A 20696-nucleotide genomic window follows, 5' to 3' on the forward strand; every position below is an offset into this window, starting at 1 on the left:
ATTTTGGGATAATATTATATGATGTCAGATTTGCTTTAAAATAACCCAGCAAACGTCAGGCCTGGTGGCTCATGCCTTAATCCCAGCACTTTAGGAGGCTGATGTGGACAGATCATTTGAGGTCAGGAGTTCAAGACCAGCCTGGCCAACATGGTGAAATCCCATCTCTACTAAAAAACACAAAAATTAGCCAGGCATGGTGGCAGGCTCCTGTAATCCCAGCTACTCTAGAGGCTGAGGCAGGAGAATCACTTGAACCCAGGAGGTGGAGGTTGCACTGAGCCAAGATCGCACCACTGCACTCCAGCCTGGGTGACAGAGCAAGATACGGTCTCAAAAATAATAATAAATTGATTAAATAACCCAGCAAAAATAAAACTTTAAATGGTAGAAATAAAGGAAACAAGAATAGCAGGGTGTTCATAATTGCTAAAGCTGGGAAAGGGGTACATGGAAGGTTCATTATATATTGTTTTTGTGTACTTTTGAAATTTTTTGTATTTCTAAGTTACCAATATTACTGATTTTTTTTTTTTTTTTAAAGAGATGGGGGTCTATCTTGCCCAAGCTGGTCTTAAACTCCTGGCCTCAAGCAATTCTCCCACCTCAACCTCCGGAGTAGCTGGAACTAAAGGCATGTACCACCACACTGGGATTCAAATCATCAATTTTTTAAATCCATTTCTGTAATTACTGTTATTTCCTCATTTCCAACTCATTTCCTCAGGATCCATTTTTCCTACTTAATCCTACAGTAGTTAGTTCAATAAAGGTCTTTGAATAATAGTATTTTAAATATCTTCACTAAACTCTGAATCTTGAATAGTAGTTTAATTGCCCACTGAATTCTGGGCTGCTGGTTATTTTCTCTCAGCACTCTGAATATTACTCCACGATCTTCTGACATCTGTGTGGCTAAAAAGATCTGCCTTTTTTTTTTTTTTTTTTAAGACAGGGCCTCGGTCTGTCACCAGTGTGGAGTGCAGTGGCACAATCACAGCTCACTGTAGCTTCAACCTGCCAGGCTCAAGCAATCCTCCCAACTTAGCCTCCCCAGTAGCTGCGACTACAGGTGTATACCACCACGCCTGGCTTTTTTTTTTTTTTTTAAGGTAGACGGAGGGTCTTACTATGTTGCCCTGGCTGGTCTCAAACTAACTCCTGGGTTCAAGTGATCCTCCTGCATTGGCTTCCTAAGGTGGTGGGATTAGAGGCATGAGTCACCATACCTGGCTGGGCTATCATTCCTTGTAAGTAATCTGTCTTCTCTCTTGTTAACATTTAAGATGTTAATGTAACATCTCTGTAATGTCTGTGATTTTAGTTCAAGTCAGAGATGAACTTATTTCTACTTATTAACATACTTGAAATAAAACTTGATCTGTAGATTGTACTTCTTCAACACAAGAAAATTCTTAGCCATTATTTCATCAAATGTTGCTTCTCTTGCCATTCACTTTATTCTTTTTTTTCTGAAATTCCTACACTGGTGGTTCTCAATCTATCCTCCATGTCTTAACTGCTCGTTCATTATCTCTGTGTGGTATTCTGCGTAAATTCCTAAGCATATTACTATTTTCTCAATCCATTCTAAAGGTTGTCTTTTTTCTCCCCGAAAAACTTTTATGTTTCATCTAAGAAAAAGCACTACCAGTTTAAAAAAAAAAAAAAAAAAAAGAGAGAAACACTGACATGCCTTGAATAGCAAGATGCACTCCGATTTCAAAAATTTGTCTCAGAATCAATGAAATGGGTTTCTCATGCACAGGATTTGATTGTTTTTCCGTTATCTATTGTTTTTGTTTCACTTCTTTTCTATAGATGCTATTGCTTCTTTTATCTCACTGACAATTGCAAGCATACTGATTCTCAAAGTCTTCAACAGAATGTTTTATTTTCTTTAATCTGACATGAATTCATCTCCTAATTGTTGATTTTATCAGCTATCTTTCACAGATTTTGCCTTCAAGTATTTTGGAATTTAGGTTTTCAGGATCATCTTGAATACAATTTTTTTCTTTCTTTCTCAGTATTACAATTTTGGGTCTGGCATTTCTGCAAGCCCCAGAACTCACATATAACTCTTGTAAGCAGTAATACTGGCTATATCACAAATCCAAACACTCAGCTAACAGTTCAATGGTTCAGATTGGTTCAGATGTGGTGGTCCTAAGACTGTGCTGATGTCCTCCTATTTTCCTGCATCATCGTCTCATCTCCGTAAATCTTCATTTAAGTCATACCTCAGGATAACAAACAGCAACAACTTTTTGTAGCTCCCCTTTAACAAAAAAGAGCCCTACTCCAGGCTCTCGTTTTCAGCAATGAATCTAACTCTGGGTTTTTCTGCATGTAGGGTACTTTTATCTACATTAATAGCTAATTAAATAGGATGTAATTCTTGACCTAAATACTTAGCAAGTATAGGAAGTCCTTATACCCTTATCCAAGGTTTTGCTTTCCACAATGGTTTGTTACCCATAGTCAATCACAGTCTGAAAACATGAAATTAAAAATTCCAGAAATAAAGACTTCACAAGTTTTAAATTACATGCCATTCTTTGCACTAAGAAATCTCATGCTGTCTCATTCCATCCCACCTGGGACGTGAATCATTCCTTTGTCCAGCCTATCCACTATACATGCTACCCACTCATTACTATATAGTAAAAATCATAGTGTATATAAGGTTTGGTACTCCCTGAGGTTTCAGGCATCCACTGGGGGTCTTTGAACTATCCCTCACTGATAAGGGGGGGGACTATTCTATTTTCATCCTCCTAAAACTAAAAATTAAGCAATATTGTAAAAAGTGTATATGCAGTATAATTATGACAATATTTTAAAATATATGACACTAAGTCTTATTCCTAAGAGATAAGAGAAAATTTCACTTTCTACATTAAATATTTCCATAATGTTTTTGTTTTCCATATCAAGCCATGTATTACTTTTGTAAGCAAATCAACTTTAAGTACAGAAAACACATAATTGTAAGACTCAAAATCAATAAACCAAAAAAATCGTTGGAAAATCAGAATATGAATAGGTTTTCCCCAAGCATTAAAATAAAAATCTTAATTTCTAAAATTTAAAGACCATAGCATGCAATACATACGTGATTCACAAATGAAGAGGAACTCAGACATAACCAAGCTAAGTGGTATGATACCTAAATAAACCATCCTCAGGTTATTTTTGATAAGACAACTTTAAAGTCTACAGAAAGCAACAGTGTAAAAGTCTTACACAACAACCTTTTATGTTGTGTAAGAGGGGCAAAAGGAGGTCTACCAATTACTTAAAATCAGCACAGATCATAGTCATCACATTTTGTCTATTCTTTCTGTAACTCTAAAAAAACCATATTTCCATCATACACTCTACTTTTCAAGCAATAGGGTTGGCCTTTTAGCAGTATTTGTGCATTTCTATAATCAACCAGTTCTGACAGTGATCCCTTAGGTAAAATCAGTAAAGATTTATCTTTCACCTTGTTAGAATCACAAATAAAAATGTTTCAGAAGACATTTCCTCCACTTACCATGTAGAAAATACTTTATTCAAGGCTAGTATCTTTACCCTCAAAAAGGAAAAAAAAAAAAATCTGAAATAAAAATAACCAAAAAAAGGGAAGAAAAATACAATACTGATATAAATTAAAGAGCACACTGCCAAGACACTATAGGATAGTGAAAAGAACAAAGCCTAGTTGTGAAGCCTTGGGCCAGTTACTTTCCTATCCAACCGTGAGAATAGTAAATAGATTAATGTAAGAAAGAATTATATGAGTTAATACACCTAAAAACACCTAAACAGTACCCGATAGAGTAGGAGCCCATAAGAGATCCATCCCTCTCTTTTGCCTGTCAATCTTTAAATACTTAAATATTAAGTTAAAAAATCCTGCCTTTTTTAAGGCGTCTATTTTCTCAAAAAAAGATAGCTACCAGTTAACCTGCAACTATCCAGTTTTTCATGAATGGGCAATTCTAAACATTAAGTTGTTTGCTTTTAAGAAGAAATGACTTCAATAAACTCTTCTTCCAACTTCAAACACCTGACTCCATTTTAAATGTGCCCAGTCTTGAAAGATTAACTGTATTTTAGATAAAACAAAATCTGACAGAGGACTAAAATTTGAGAGACTGAATTAAGTCTTGGCTTAAATTTGGGGGAAATTTTGACATTGGAAAGATACATAAATTCATACTTTGCCTCCTCTTACCCAGTTTCAAATACACAGCAACGATAAAGTAAAAATGAGACAACAATGAAGTTTCCTAAAACAGAATGCATTTCTCAGTGGGCCACAAATGGACAGAAATATGTAAGATTAGTAGGGTTTCAGCTTGGCGCCTGATGTTTCCAGGAAGATGGAGATTTGCCTTCTAAAGGATAAGGAGTAGTAAAAGTACCCCAAAAAAGAAGGGAACAAAGTCAGACTTACTGCTTAAAACAGGCTGGAGTAGAGGTCATTTTTGTTAAACGGGTCCTTTAAACTTAATAAAAACAAACAAAAAGGCAAGTTCCAGAGCCCTGGTTTAAAAAAAAAAAAAAAAGTACTTTCTCCTTTATTTTGGGAAATTGTTACATTAATGTCATGCTTATCAAAAGTAAAGTGCAGGCTAGGCACAGTGGCTCATGCCTATAATTCCAACACTTTGGGAGGCCAAGGCAAAAGGACTGCGTGTGCCTAGCAGTTCAAGACCAACTTGGGCAACATAGCAAGATGCCATCTCTACAAAAAATTTAAAACTTAGCTGGGCATGGTGGCGCTAGCCTGTAGTTCTACACATTCAGGACGCTCAGGCCAGGAGTTTGAGATCACAATGCGTTATAATCATGCCACTGCACTCCAGCCTAGAAAAGAGACCCTGTCTCTTAAAAAAAAAAAGAAAAAAGAAAAAAAGGCAAACCAAGGATGTCAAAGTTTTCAGCATTTTCATCTGGGCATACTACACATAACACTGAAACAAATGTTTTGCTCTGATTTTCCAGCGAGAAAAAGCATCTTAACATATCTCCCTTCTTGCCAATTAGAAAGACAGTATACCAAGAGAAAGTTTATATCCTCAAAATGAATTTATTACTAAATATGCTATGTCTTATCCAGCATTTTTATTCTCACTTGCTTTAACTTTTACTTTCTCAAATAATTTCCCCATTCCTTTAAAATCAGGACAAAATTCAAATTTAATGGCTTTCTGATTTATTTTACCCTTCCTGGGCAACATTCAATAAACTAAAATTCCATTTTGTATTCAATATACACAGTGTTTCTATTCTGATAACATTTGAAAAGAAATTACTTTACTGAAGAACTTGGTGCTTTATACCAACTTCATTTCATGACCAACATAAATCCACAAAAATCAAAGTTTCTAGATTTCTTTTCTAACACCTATAGAACGCTGTAACATTAATTTTGTACACACATTAAAAACTAGTTTCTAAAAACTATCTTTTATGTCTTCAGTAGTCTGTCACTTAACTCAAACCTTTTAGTCTCAGAACTCCTTTCCAAACTTACATATTACTGACGTTCACAAAAAACTTCTGTTCATGTAGTATATGTGTATACTGATACCATATCATAAACAGAAATTTAAATTTAGTTCATTTAAAAATAAATCCATTACACGTTAACATAAATTAACATTTTATGAAAAACATTTTTCAAAACAACAAAAAAAGTTTAATGAGAAAACCATGTTTTACATTTTCACAAATCTCTGTAATGTCTAGAGTAAATAAAAGAAGACATTTAAAGTCTCAGATCTGCTCCTGCATTCAATCTCTTGCAATATGGTTCGGGCTGAAGCATATGAAGAGTATCTACTCACAGATATCTACCTGGAAAGGGCAAGAATAACTTAATATCCTTTCAGCCAATTGTGGGTTTTCTTTGAATACTACACCAAACTTAACAGGTGGCAGTTTCTTAAAGTTCAGTCCAAATGCGGAATCTGACACTACCTGTAAACTTTCTATACTGTTATTGGTCTATCTCGCACTTTGAATGGATCTTTTACTCATGCATGATTTTATAATATAATGAGTTGGTCATCTGAAAACTGCTGGTTCACTGAACTATCATACAGATCTTCCAAGTGTTAGCACATTTCATTAAAATACAGTATCAAAAAAGCTTTGTTAGTATCACTATCCATCTCATCAGAAAAATATTAAGAAGGTATCAAGCTCATAATAGATTTTTCTAAAATTCTAATTTTCACTGGAAAGCACAAATTTTGTCATCTGCAGCAGCAAATGCTTTCCAGTTTTTTTCCTTCACATGACAGGCTCACTTCTTTTTTTTTTTTTTTTTTGAGGAAATATCTGTCACTTAACTACATTAATCTCAAGACCACAGTTTATCATTTTCAAGTAAAAACAGTATTTGATGAAAATAGCATCTAGTTCAGCTTGCAACTCACAGAACTGCATAATTGAGGAAAAAAAGTGGTTTTTTAAAGACAATTCTTATTTTGATATGCAGCAAAAATGCTTTATTAAGGCATACTTCCCATTTCATCATAAAGAATACTACAAAGAGATGCAGTAGGAACTACAAAGCAAAACCATTAAAGATATCACTTCACACCCACTAGGATGGCTGTAATCAGAAAGATGGGCAATAATAAGGTTGGTGGCGCTAGAGAGAAATTGGGACTCTCAACACATTGCTGATGAGAATGTAAAACGGTATGGTCTCTTTGGAAAACCGGTTAAACCCAATTGCCATATAACCCAGCAATCCAGTCCCAGGTACATACAAAAGAAAACATTTCCACACAAAATACTACCTACACAAATGTTCACAGCAGCAATATTCATAATAGCCAAAAAGTGTAAACAACCTAAATGTCCATCAGTAGATAAATAAAATGTGGTATATCCATACAGTGGAACAGTATTCAGCCATATATAAAGAAATGAGGTAATGACACACACCATGACACAGATGAACCTTGAAAACATCATGCTAAATGAAAGAAACCAAACACCAAAGGCCACATATTGTACAATTACACTGATACGAAATAACTGGCAAATCCGAAGGGACAGAAAGTAGCGTAGTGGTTGTCAGGGTCTGAGGGGAAGTGAATGACGAGTGACTGCTAAAGGGTATGGGTTTCCTTTTGAGGTAATAAAAAGGCTCTGAAATTAGATAGTGATGATGGTTGTACAACTCTATGACCATAGTTACAACCAGTGAATTGTATAAAGAGTGAGTTTTATGGTATGTGTTATATCCCAATAAAGCTATTATTTTTTAAAAGACATGCAGCCCTCAAGGGTCAAGATTTAGTAAATATCTTTTCTTACTGGTTCATCAAGGTCATTCTTGAGTGAAACTGGGATTTTTCTTTAACTGCAAGTGCATGGTCATGAAGAATACAGCAACAACTATTACAGTTTGCTGTCACTGCCTTGATTTATGCTAAGACACAAGCAGTTTTATCTACCACCACTGAAAGTGTCAACACAGAGAACAAGACAAACAATTTCTTAGTGTAGCTTGATGTGAAGGACCTCTGAGAGGGTCTCAGGGATATCCAATGGTCCACAGATCACATTTTAAGAACTACTGTTCTAGGCCAGGAGCAGAGCGGTGGCTCATGCCTGTAATCCCAGCACTTTGGGAGACCCACACCTGTAATCCCAGCACTTTGGGAGGCCCACACCTGTAATCCCAGCACTTTGGGAGGCCGAGACAGGCAGATCACTTGAGGTCAGGAGTTTGTGACCAGCCTGGCCAACATCTTTACTAAACCTCATCTTTACTAAAAATACAAAAATTAGCCGGATGTGGTGGTGTGCACCTGTAATCCCAGTTATTCAGGAGCTAATCCCAGTTATTCGAGAGGCTGAGGCACAAGAATTGCTTGAACCCAGAAGGCAGAGGTTGCAGTGAACCAAGATCACACCACTGCACTCCAGCCTGTGTGAGAGCGAGACTCCATCTCAAAAAAAAAAAACAAATAAAAAAAAAAACTACTGCTCTAAACCAGTTTCAGAAATCCTAATCCCAACCCCTAAAAAAAAATAATCACAGCTTCAGAAGGCTCAAATGCAATTAAAGGATTTCCAAATACGGATCTGAGGTTCTAAGACCATTCCAATTTTCTAAGCATGTATCACAAATTTATCAAAAGAAAAAAGGTAATCTTTAAATGGTGATGGGAGTTACGTGAATCAGTTCAGTTAAAGTGTCCCAATTTAAGAGTTTAGAATCACTGACCTGGTGAAAGAATGTTAGTAGTACAATCTCCACAGAAATCCAAATACAAAACAGAATTAAAGTAATAAAGTTCAGGATTTACTGCACAACAAAACATTCAATCAAATGTTATCTACACAGACAACATTAATAGGGTAAAAATGACACTATCTCTTTTTAAACTTTATTATTTAATTCTTACACAACATTCAAAGAGTAGACTTCAGAAATGTCTACCCATACTATTGACAACTATTTCTAGCACAGCTAAGTTTAATGCCCACTATCACAGAATCAAAGAATTTTTGGTGTGGAAGGTCACCTAGACAGTTACCTAGTCCAACACCTCCATTTTACACAACAAGGAAACTGAGTTTGCAAAAGAAAAATAACTTGGTCAAAATCATACACGTAGCAAGTGGCTGAGGCATATTTACTCCCTGTACCATGTTTTCACTATACCAACCTGACTCCTCAACCAAATATAATGCATAAAAATTTTAATTCACATCACACTAAGGCCAACCAAGACACCCTACCTGCCAAATAAAAATTTTATAATGCCTGACAATATCAATCAGATGTCAAAACAAATACAAAATTAAGAAAAAACTATAAATGTTAATTGGCATAATAGAAACATGAATCCCTAACTTCAACCACTACAAACTTTCAAAGAATAATTTGGAAGATACTTTGATGTCTACTTTCATACAAACATATTTTCATACAAACATTGATCATTACTTCTAATGTGAGTCTGATGCTGATAAATACCTAAAGCAAAAAATTTCCCTCTATGTATTCACTGAACTTATTTACGGCATGACATAACTTAAGACTCACCTGCAGGACTGTCAGCATTCTCTCCTGGATGTAGCTGTATACCAGCAGAATCTATAGAGTTCACTGTAACTGTTTGTAGATTTGGCAACTGACCAGTGCTTAGACTAACTGGAGTTGAAGTGAAGGCTCCACCTGCAGCAACTTGACCAAGTGTGAGGGTTTGAACAGGCGTCAAAGTTATTTGTTGGGCAGCAGTATTCTGTATTTGCAAATTCTGCAAGTTCTGGACCCCTTGTACTTGAAACGTTTGCCAAGTTACCTGTCCAGAAGGGGTCACTGTCTGTGCCTGAATTAAAAAGGTTCCAGGATTCAGCTGCAACTGAAGATTTTGCAAAGCCTGTTGTGATATATTTTGACCACTGGCTTGCACACCATGGATTGTCTGTGGTGTAATACCTTGCACAATTTGGGCTTGACTGGTTGGCTGCTGAGACTCTTGAAGTTGTAGATGCTGTACAACAGGCTGTGCTGTAGAAACCTGAATATTCTGTGCCTGTGTCTCTTCAGAAACAGGCGACTGGATATAATTTCCCTGAAGATCTGAAGAATGAACTTGCCCACTAGATGTAGTCAAGCTATTTGTGTTTTGTTGTAATATACCTGTACTATCTATCGTAACAGGCAACTGTGATGAAGAGGATGTTGGCACAAATAAATCTGTATCAGTATTAGTTTCATTAATATCAGGAGAAACCCGCTCACCAGTCCTTTCTGAATTGTCTGAACTATCCATAGCTTGTCCTGTGTTTATCAAATGTCCGTCGGCATTAATGCCTGCAGTCATTGTCTGAGAACTGCCCGAGAGTCCCAAAGAATCTAGATCGACACTATTGATTGGTACAAACGTAATATTTCCTGGCAGACCAAGAGGCACATTAGCAACTACTTGGGTTTGACCAGGAAAAGATGAACCACCAATTGCAACTCCCTGAACCTGGACTTGACCAGTCTGTGGTATGAGATTCTGGATGTTAGCAGAAGGTGTTCCAGAGGCAAGTAAGGTTTGATTAGAGCCAGGAATGATCTGAATTTGACTGCTTTCTTGATTTATACCCCCATTATCTGAAGAGCCTGTGAAACCAATTTGAACCTGCTGACCATCTGCTGACTGGATCTGTGGTATCACTTGATATTGAACACTGGACACTGTACCATTTGATGAATCTGATCCTGGTGCAACGGAAAATATTTGTTGATTCTGCAAATTCTGAAGGGGAAGAACATACTGCCCACTTGAAGTAGCAGCACTTGGAATCTGGACTAGATTACCAGCTTCATCTTTTATAGTTGTAGGTGTGGCTGACAAAACCTCCCATCGGTTTGGTGCTCCTCCTAACTGTGCAGAAGCCAAATCACCTGTCTGGATGAAGAAAACAAAAAGGTGATATATTTGTGGTATATTTAAATCAACCCTCAAAAAATTCTAAAAACTGGTATAAATCCTACTACCTGAAAATTCAACTTATCTTAAAACACAATAGAGTTCAAATACAGGAGCAGTACTATATGAATTACAATAATTATCACTTCCAGTTTTGTTACTGCAAAGACAATTCATCCTATTTGAGTGGGATAAAAAAAATTCTCAGAATGTTCATCACAACCACAGACCAATCTTCTAATCCTGCATCTATGATCTCTAACACTACACACTTAAAACACAAAACAAAACTGGAGATGGCTATGACCAAATCAGGTGCATTATATTTGTGTATAAAAAGGAAACATAAGCATAGTGTATTAAGTCATCCGACTTAGAAAAGATTTATTGCTATAAACCTAAAATCAAACAATGAAATCTACTCTTTTGTGGCATCTATTAACATACTCTAAAGTAAACTCATGGCTAGAACTATTCCATTAAGCTATCAAACTCTACTTTTTCCATGAACTAATGAAAAACAAAGACCTTAAAAAAACTTAATGAGAAAAAGTCATTGCCCTGTGACCACATAACAACATAGCCCCATTTGAAAGGTTTCTCTAGGATCAGAAGCTGGAGGATACACACTGTGACTTTACTTACTAGTCTAAGTTTTCAGTAGAATGTCTGGCATATACCTTTTGTATTCTGGTGTATTAATACAATTTGAGGGAGAGAAAGATAATCTAGGGTTTCATTATATTCTCAATGGGAATCTCAATGGGACCATAAAAATCAGTTGAGACATAGACAGTTCCCTCAACATAAACCATTCTATAAAACTTAATGCAAATATGATAAACAAAAAAATCTTAAGTTTCTTGAAGAAACTCACTACCTAATTTTCATGAAGACATAGTTGAGAAATATATACAGTTATTTCAGTGGATGAACCACAGTTAAATGACTGAATTCAAACATTTGAACGTAATTTACCAAGATGAAATACACATGTGAGTAAACCCATGCCATACAATCCCAATCTTCAAACGGTTCACTGTCAATCCAAGCAGACATACACACATCCATGCTAATACAATGTGAAAAGTAGCATAGACTAGTCATATGATCAAAACACTCTGTGGAAGACACAAGATTGAAAAAAAGATTTCATACACAGATAAAGTAGTATTAGAATACAAGATTTTCCTGTAGTCAGTTAAAAAAGAGGCACTAATAAAAGCATAGAAACAATAAAATCACAAAAAGAAACCCTAAATAATAATATGCAGTTTGGAGTTGAAGAAAAGATCCCAAAAAGGCTCATATTCATAGAGGAAAGTAATGGGGAACAGGACTAGATATTTTTATCAACGCTTGTAAATGGCTTCACAGATCCCACTAAATTGTTTGGACTTTATCCTGTAGATAGTGAGTGAAAGCTATAAAAGGTTTATAAAAGGTTTATAAGCAAGTGAGTGGTGCAATCACATCTGTGTTTTATAAAGATAAACTAAGGCTCAATGAAGGAGACTGAAAGAAAGGGAGAAGAGACTAAAGGCTGAGAAATTGTGGAACCCAATACAAATTTCTAGGCCTGAACTATAAAATAGCGATCTGTCTTAAATACACTTAAATTATATTTACTAAACAATTTTAAAATGAAGCATCAGACATTAAAGTCACATGTCACTCTGAAACTTCAATCTGGTATAGAAATTACAATGTTAAGTCACCTTTCCTAACATTACAGTGACAAATGTTTCATTTCGGTCTCTTGGCATTTTAAGTAAACTACAAATATTTAAATCTATATACTAAAATCTACACTAAAGTGTGTCTAAAATCCAATCTTTATCTTCTTAAGGTTATTGCTCACCTGGAGGATCCACTGAAATTTTTTCTGACCAGCATAAAATTTACAGGTACTGAATTTTATCAAAGAATATAGTAACTCAGACACAAATTAATTTTATAATACTGGCATTTTGTCCCTTTTCCTTTCTTTAAAAAAAAAAGTCAAATTTACAGCACCTAAAGTGTTTTGTTTTTTTTTTACAAAATAGTAATAAAGGCAGATATTCAACCATCACTGAACAGCTTTCTAGTCAAGAAATTCCTTGAAAATAAATACAGTTAACGCAAATGACAAATCTGAGTAAATATTGCCCAAGTCATCCCCTCTCCAGAAGCTAGATAAAAATAAACTGTAGTGCCATTTTTCTCAGCAATTCAGGCCATTAATTGAAGGAAAATCTCTAAACCTAGAGCAAAGTGATGTATTCTGAACTTTTCTGAATAAGCCTGAAATGAAAAGCATTATTAAAATACCTGTGAAGCACAACGATGGGAAAAAAAAAAAAAAAAAAAGCAACAGGTAATTTAAGGAAAAGAATCAAGCAAGAAAAAGGACTTTTTTAATTTAATAAATTTGCAGTTTTAAAAAAATCTGCTGAATACCCTATTTTCTAAATGGAATGGAAAAAACACATTGAATCAAAAAACTACTAGATGATTTATGCTAAAACTACACTCGACAATATATTACACAAGAAAAAAAAAAAGCTCAGAACTGAGTTCTAGTTCTGGCTACACTGTGGAATTGTGTGAGTTACAGCAACTCAATTTTCTCATGTCAAAAACTGGAAAAACATTACCGTGCAGGGTCATAAGAATCGGAAGAAAAATATTAAATTTTATAAACTATTGAGCACTGTGCAATCCCAAGATCATTGTGATTGCTAAGATTATGAGAATAGATTTGAAAAACATCCATTAAAATTAGCCTAGCACAATTCCTGGCACTCAGTAAGATCAATATACATTTACTGAATGAAAAGTTATTTTACTTTAAAATCATTGCAAACACAATGACAGAATGGATCAAAACAAATTTTGAGGTATTAAGAGCCTTCTATGAAAAAGTCTAAACCAATTTTAAGCCTATTTATTCCCACAATTCCACAATGAATCAGCTCCAAATATTTCAAAACTACAAAGCCTTGTAAAGCACAATCAAATTTCTTTGTAAAAGAAATTTCATCAGCAATATACCACTAAAAGAGATAAAGTACACTAAATACCAAATGGGAGAGGAATAAATTAGAAAATCATCTGAGACCAAAAAAAAAAAAAAAGTTTGAAAAATGTTTGATGTTCGACTACTGGAAACACTACAGAAACGAAAGAATAAAAGGAGATTTAAAAACGTACAACCGTGACAGGGCCGGTGGCTCACGCCTGTAATCCTAGCACTGTGGGAGGCTGAGGCGGGCAGATCACTTGAGGTCAGGAGTTTGAGACCAGCCTGACCAACATGATGAAACCCCGCCTCTACTAAAAAGACAAAAATTAGCCAGGCATGGTGTACATCTGTAGTCCCAGCTACTCGGGGGCTGAGGAGGAAGAATGGCTTGGGCCTGGAAGGCGGAGATTGCAGTGAGCCGAGATTCCGCCACCGCACTCCAGCCTGAGTGACAGGGCGAGACTCAGTCTCAAAAAAATAAAAATAAAAAAAAATTAAAACAGGCAACCTAGACGAGAACTAGTATTTGGTTCAGAAGCAAGATAATCCTCTACATAACCTATGTCTACGTAAGTTTACAAACCAAATTAAAAATCCACCAGTGTTTCTCTCAGTACCTTTCTTACCGGACAATTAACAAACAAAACCTAGGCGGGTGGATCCTTTGAGTCTAGGAGTTCAAGACCAGCCTAGGCAACATGGCGAAACCCCATCTCTACAAAAAATACAAAAATTAGCCAGGCATGGTGGCACGTGCCTGTAGTCTCAGCTACTAGGGAGGCTGAGGTGGGAGGATCAACTGAGCCCCAGTGGTTGAGGCTGCAGTGAGTTGTAATCACACACCTCCATTCCAGCCTGGGAGACAAAGCGAGCCTTTCTCAAAAAACAAACAAAACACCATCTAACATGAATGTTGGCATTAGTACAGTAAAAAGTTGTAACTAAGGCACTCTAAGTCTCTCTACATACAAATATACCTGTGGAAACGGAAAAAGAAAAAATTCACACCACCTATTGCATAGCATTTGGAAATGATTATTAACTTAGTTCCCACGAATGCCTTTATGAAAGCCAGGAATAGGAAAGGAAGGAGTATAACTGGAAACAAGAACAGGTGTGAAGCTGAGGTGGAAACAAATTAAGAACTTAGGCAAATATTCAAGTTTCTTAAAATCTTCAAAGAGCACTAAAAGAACTCAAACAGACTTCAAATAGAATTACCCTACCCAATGAATTAGTTACAATGACAGCACAGGTCTTATTTTAAATAATGGCGAAATAACTTTTTTGAAGTAAGCTATTACTTATTTTTTAGCTCAACATTTATGTGCCAAATTAAGGAACACTAAATTTACAACCTAAACCAAAGATCAAACAATCACTTTCATAATAGTCACTTATTTTAGGCCAGGCGCAGTGGCTTACGCCTGTAATCCCAGCACTTTGGGAGGCCAAGGTGGGCAGATCATGAGGTCAGGAGATCGAGACCATCCTGGCTAACACGGTGAAACCCTGTCTCTACTAAAAATACAAAAAAAAAATTAGCCGGGCGTGGTGGCACACGCCTGTAGTCCCAGTTACTCGGGAGGCTGAGGCAGGAGAATGCTGTGAACCCAGGAAGCAGAGCTTGCAGTGAGCCGAGATCGCGCCACTGCACTCCAGTCTGGGTGACAGAGTGAGACTCTGTCTCAAAAAAATAAAAATAAAAATAAAATAGTCACTTATTTTATTCCACTAAAGTAAAAGTGAAGTAAATTAATAATCCACAAGTTCACATAAATGCAAACTGGTCAAAGTTAATACTTGCACAAAGGTCTACTTTTTTCTATTTCCTGGTTTACTACTAAAATTAGCCTCAACTTAAGTACAAAGGAGCATTGCTATAAAACCATCTTTCAGAGTCCATGTTGTACGACATTATATACGAGACTGCTTTGTGACTAGACTTCTTCAGCAATGTACTGTGGGTAACCAAACACCCTTGGCTAGGATCCTCTTTTATGACAAATTCCAAATTCAAAATCCAAATATTAAAAGCAATCTTCAGCACAGTTGATTGGCTTTTCAAGGCCCTTTTAATCTCAAAATACCAAGCTAAACTGGCATAAAATTCATCTGTATGTGTATATTTCCACTTGTTTAAACACAACAATATATATGCAATGTGGAATCCTGGACTGGATCCCAGAAGAGAAAATGGACATTAGTGGAAAAGCTGGTGAAACACAAACAATGTCTGGTTAGTAATGTCATACCAATGTTCATTTCTTAATTTGGACAAATGTATCATCATTATCCTAACATTAGGGGAAGCTGGATGAAGGGTATGAGATGACTCAGTTCTGTATTTCCAACTTTTCTATAAATTTAAAATTATTCCAAAATACAATTATTTAAAAACACAGCTATAACCTCTCATAATTCCCAGTCATTTGAGTAATAAAAGATTATCTAAGCCCATGAACTCATGTGAATTTCCTTTTCTAAGATGTGCTGAAAAGATGTCTTAAGTTCATATTTGCACTGGAAAAATAAATTTTTAGCAAATTTTCTATTTGCTAAGGCAATACACACAAGCCAGTCTTAACAATTTTACTCAAAGTGAAAAATCTTGGGTGCAGGTACCAGACATCATAAAGAAATATATGGTTTGGGTTTTTTGGTTTTTTTTTTTTTTAGGCAAAACTATTTTACTATGATTGGCAAATTATGATGTATTTGATTGATAAATCTCAGATTTATCAGATTCTAGTTCGTGTTCATGTGGCAGAATACGTGTTGTCAGGAGTGATTTGGTAATTCAGAGAAGCAGCTGAAGAAGCATGGAAACTTCCCTACAAGTATATGGCCACAGCTGGCTAAGGTTGGAGACAGTATTCCATCCTTGGGCCTCAGACTCACATATGTATGTACATACACATATTATTCACCCATATTTCCTTCCTTCTCCCCTCCCCCATCTGTAAACTGATATCTAAACTTTACAAATTACAGTTACAAGAAAAGTTTTGTTCCATTTGAAATACAAAAAAGATCAGGAGAAGCAATCTGCTTTTTAATTTTACTTATGCAGTAGTTTTTTAAGATACAGTCAATTTGTTTTGGCACTTTGGAACTAGAGGGATACAGTTCATAAAAAAATCTACCAACCCTCAGCGAAGCTGAAATGAGGTGAACAGAAGACGTACCAATCCATAAATGTATTTAAAAATAACAAAGCCTAATATAATTTTACATCTTAATCTGCTTATGAAAAAACAAGACATTAAAACTATTCACATCCCCTATAACGAAGCACTAAAATTACAAATTATTTACCAATAATAGCTTAACATTGGTTTAACTTAAAAAAAAAAATACCTAGACATACTAAGCATTTGTTGCGGACTATACCAAATACTAAACTTCTGTCTTCAGTGACTATTCAAAGTATCACTCCACAAATCAATTCCTATGATCCACCACACACACACACTCAAATGAGAGGGTTTTCATTAATAGGTGAACAAATCTACACAACAGTGATGACCCAAATGTAAAATTCACAATTAACAGTCTAAAAACTGTTCCTATCCTATTTGTATTAACCCCTCATGTAACACAGGCGAGCTCCTCCCCTTGCCCCAGACATTGAAAACACTACAGAAAGAATCCCACCATATCTTACCTGACTAGCAGTCGTAATAAAATGAAAACATACTTTTGCCAACCAAATTCAGCTGTAAGTATTGTACTACTATATGCATGTAAATACAATTCCTTACACATACTTTTCTAACACTGTTATATTCACTTTCAAAACCTAAACTACTATCTAAGCAACTTGCTGATTTCAAAGGCTGCTAAATGTTTCATTTACCCCGCCTTACCAAAAAAAAAGTCACTGCAAATTTTAGTAGTCTGCAAAAACTAAAATTCAACGATTTTGAATGGTCAACTAAAAAAGCAGAGTCTTCACTCCTGCATACAAAAGGGTAATTCAAAGAATAAACCCTCATTTTTTTAAATAATGTATGATTTAAAGCAGTAAGATCCTGTAACGTCCAACAGAAAATGCTCCAGGTTCAAAAATACTAAAAACTAAAGACACTGCCTCTAGTTGATACTATCTATGGCCGATAGGCTGTGCTTGAAAATTTTGTAGTGTTAAGCGAAGGAGTTTACAGCACTGATATGAATTGCTCAAACATCCATTTTGGAGTCCTCTACCCCCGCCCTCTCAGACTTCATTTTGTGAAGATTTTGCGCGAGGTGCTGCAGTGACAATTTCGAGAAAGCCTGGGCCGGCTTCAGATCCAAACCGGGATGCGAAAGAGCAGGAAAGGGCGCCCTGGAGCCCAGCGGCCCGTGCGGGTCGGGGGAAGCGCGGGCGCCGGGGAGGCCTTTTGGGCGGGCGCGCCACGGGTCCGGGATGGCGGGCGCCCGGCCTCGGCGGGGGCGGGCCGCGCGCGGGACTTACCGCTCCGGCGGCGGCGGGGGCCCCGGCTGCGGCGGCCGCCTCCTCCTCGTCGTCGCCCGGCGATGGCGGCCCTATCTTGCTGCAGGTAGCGGCCAGCAGAGCGAGCGGTGACGGCTGAGTGTCCTACCCCCAATGGGCGGGTTCAGAGAGGGAGACAGGGGGAGGGGGTGGCGGTTAGGGCCGGGCCGCCTCTCGCACAGGAAGTACGACTCGGTCCCCGCCGACTGCGCCCGGGCGAGCGCCAGCCCGCGCTCTCCTCCTCCTGGTCCCGCCGCCAGCCCACGCCTGGCGTCCCCCGCTCCAAGCACCCCGGCTCCCCGGTCCGCGGGCAGGCGGGCGGCGGGCTGCGCGCCGGGCCTCCGCCTTCCGCCCGGAACCCACCCCCGGGAGGGCACGCTGGGGCCCACACTCACACGCGCACAAAAAGGCGGCAGGCAGGCGAGGCGGGGCGGCGCGGGCGGGGTCGGAGCGTTGGCGCCTCGGGCGGGCAGCTCCCGGGGCGGGGGGAGGGGAGTGGAGGGGAGGGGAGAGACGAGGAGGGAGGGGTGAGGCGAAGAGGGAGGGGAGAGGCGAGGGGAGGAGAAAGCGGCGCGAGGGGGGAGCCGGGCCGGGGTTCAGCCGCTCCTCACCTGGGCCGCCGCCGCCGCCGCCACCGCACCGTTTCCGTGCTGTTGCTGCTGCTGCAGATACTCGCCGTGGCCGCCGCCGCCGCCGCCGCCGCCGCCGCTATCCACGTCCAAGGCAGCCATTTCCTCTTGTTTCACGGGCTTTTCGGGAGCTGCAGGCACAGCGCGGGGGGGTGGGGGTGGGGAGGAAGGCGGGTGGCGGAGAGGGAGGGGGCCCGCGGGCCGAAGCGAAATTACTCCCAAAGCCCGGACCCAGGCCCCTTCCCCTCCCCCACCCGCCCCCCGGCGGCGGCGGCGGCGGCGGCGGCGGCGGCTCCCTCCTCCCCTCCTGCTGCTGCCCCCGCCCGCCGCTGCCTGTAACCCTCCTCCTCCTCCTCTTTCCCTCCTCCTCCTCCTCCCCGCGCTGCCCCTGCCCCCTCTCCTCTCCTCCCCTTTCCCTTCGCGCCGCTCGCTCTCACTCGCGCTCGCTCCTCTCGCACCGTCAGTCACTCACACACGCCCGCCCGCGCCCGCACACAGGGGGATGCGCTCCCGGCGGACCGGGCCGCCCGCCCCGGGGCCTGGCGGGGAGACGGCGTTGCTGGGGCTTCGGGGGTGGACGGTGGCTGGCGGGGAGGGGAGGGAGGCGCAGGGGAGTGCAGCTTTCTGCCTCTCACAGACACTCGGTCGCACACACGGGGCCGAGACCGGCGGCAGCGGCCCCGGGCTGGCTGTGGTCGGCGGCAGCGGCGGCGGCGGCAGCAGCAAAGGTTGCTCTCTCTCGGCTTTACGTACCGGTCATAGTGTGTTTAGGGCACCTCAGGCGGGGCTCCCCGCCGCCTTACACATGGTGAGGAGCGAAGGCGGCGGCGGCGGGAGAGGATGCGGGAAGCGGCGGCGGACACGGCCGGAGCGGTCCGGGGATTTTTTTTTCCTATTTTGATTGACTGTGCGGGAAACACAAAAGGTGGAGCCTCCAGCCCAAAAGGGGGGAAGAGGGTGACAGCCCGCCCGGAACTCCCGCCCCTCTTCTTGGCCCTCATTCGCCGCCGTGCTCTTTGTCGGCTGTGCTCATTGGTCCAGGCGCCCGTCCGTCGGTCTGCCAGGCGGCGCGCTTCCTGTTTGCCCCCGGGTGGAAGGGGAGAGACAATGAGCGGCCGTGGCAGCGTAGGTTTTCGAGAGCGGCTACGGCTCGCCGGTTACCCCGCTGTGCCCGCCTCTCTCGCCGGCTGCCGCTGCCAGGCCCGAGGCGCAGGCCTCCTCCACCTTGCAGGCGCTCGGAGCAGGCCTAGCCAAGCTGTAGGGGAGCTGAGCTGGGGAGGAAATTCGTCCCCGGTGACTCCTGCTCCACTGGACGCTTTCTCCATCCCGGCAGCAGTCTTGGCCGGATCTCCCCAGGGCCTCGCGCTCTTGGAGCCGCCGCTTCCCTGCGCTGCCAGGAGGCCACCGCTGCTCAGCCCCGGGGCTGCTGCTGCGGCCGCTGCCGCTACTGAGCAAACCAGACCCGCCCCACGAGCCCGGGGGGAGGGAGCTGGTATTAGGGGAGACACCCCCTCCGAGGCTGGAGGAGGATTTTTCTCTCTCACATCCAGCTTCCTGATTCACAGTCACAGCCATCTCGCTCCCAGCCCCCTTAGCCCCAGTTTTCCAACCGGTCTCCCACTTTCACGTACCCTGAAGGCAGGCATTTAAAGCAAAAAAGAAATCTCAAGTCACCTCACATACGGAAGGAGAGTTTTAATTTTGGCCACTGGCACCAAAACGGGCACTTAAAAGTATATTTCCTTTTACTTGTGGTATGTGTATGTATTCAATGGGGCAGAATTCTGTGTTTTAAAAAATCGGTCACATAATCATTTTGCTGCACAAACGTATTATTCCCGGCCTCTTTATCCTCTTGGTACCAAGTCAGATATCTACTGAAACAAGCCCATCAACCACTGCCAACGTTTTTTAAAGTCGTGAACCGGTGAACTACCTTTTTTCCCCTATTGGAACATTTTTGTTGTATTTTAAAATCTTGTTTCACTTACTGGATTAGGTTAACACTCCTTCCTTCTCTGGCATCCTTGATATCTTGCTGTCATCCTGAGGGAAAATGCTCAGGTTTTAAGTGTGTGTTTTGCCAACTAAGAGACATCTCTCCCTGTTACCTTCAAGTATAGTTGCCA

At 40.2% G+C, this 20696-nt stretch overlaps 1 protein-coding gene across 2 annotated transcripts in view; it reads right to left on the reverse strand.

The window, feature by feature from the left end:
* Positions 1 to 20383, reverse strand: part of SP3 (Sp3 transcription factor) — a 57856-nt gene extending 37473 nt beyond the window's left edge. The window contains exons 1-4 of one of the 2 annotated variants that reach the window (XM_031008736.2): positions 19321 to 20383; positions 18550 to 18698; positions 17921 to 18043; positions 9074 to 10433 (exon numbers count right to left, since the gene is read on the reverse strand). In XM_031008736.2, the coding sequence (XP_030864596.2) occupies positions 9074 to 10433; positions 17921 to 18043; positions 18550 to 18698; positions 19321 to 19327 (1639 nt within the window). In that variant the 5' untranslated portion in view covers positions 19328 to 20383. The remainder of the gene's footprint in view (positions 1 to 9073; positions 10434 to 17920; positions 18044 to 18549; positions 18699 to 19320) is intronic. The other variant, XM_031008737.2, reaches the window with a different exon arrangement.
* Between the last annotated feature and the right edge of the window lie 313 nt (positions 20384 to 20696).

Source organism: Gorilla gorilla, chromosome 11 (assembly GCF_029281585.2).
Source record: "Gorilla gorilla gorilla isolate KB3781 chromosome 11, NHGRI_mGorGor1-v2.1_pri, whole genome shotgun sequence".
NCBI classification, from domain to species: domain Eukaryota; kingdom Metazoa; phylum Chordata; class Mammalia; order Primates; family Hominidae; genus Gorilla; species Gorilla gorilla.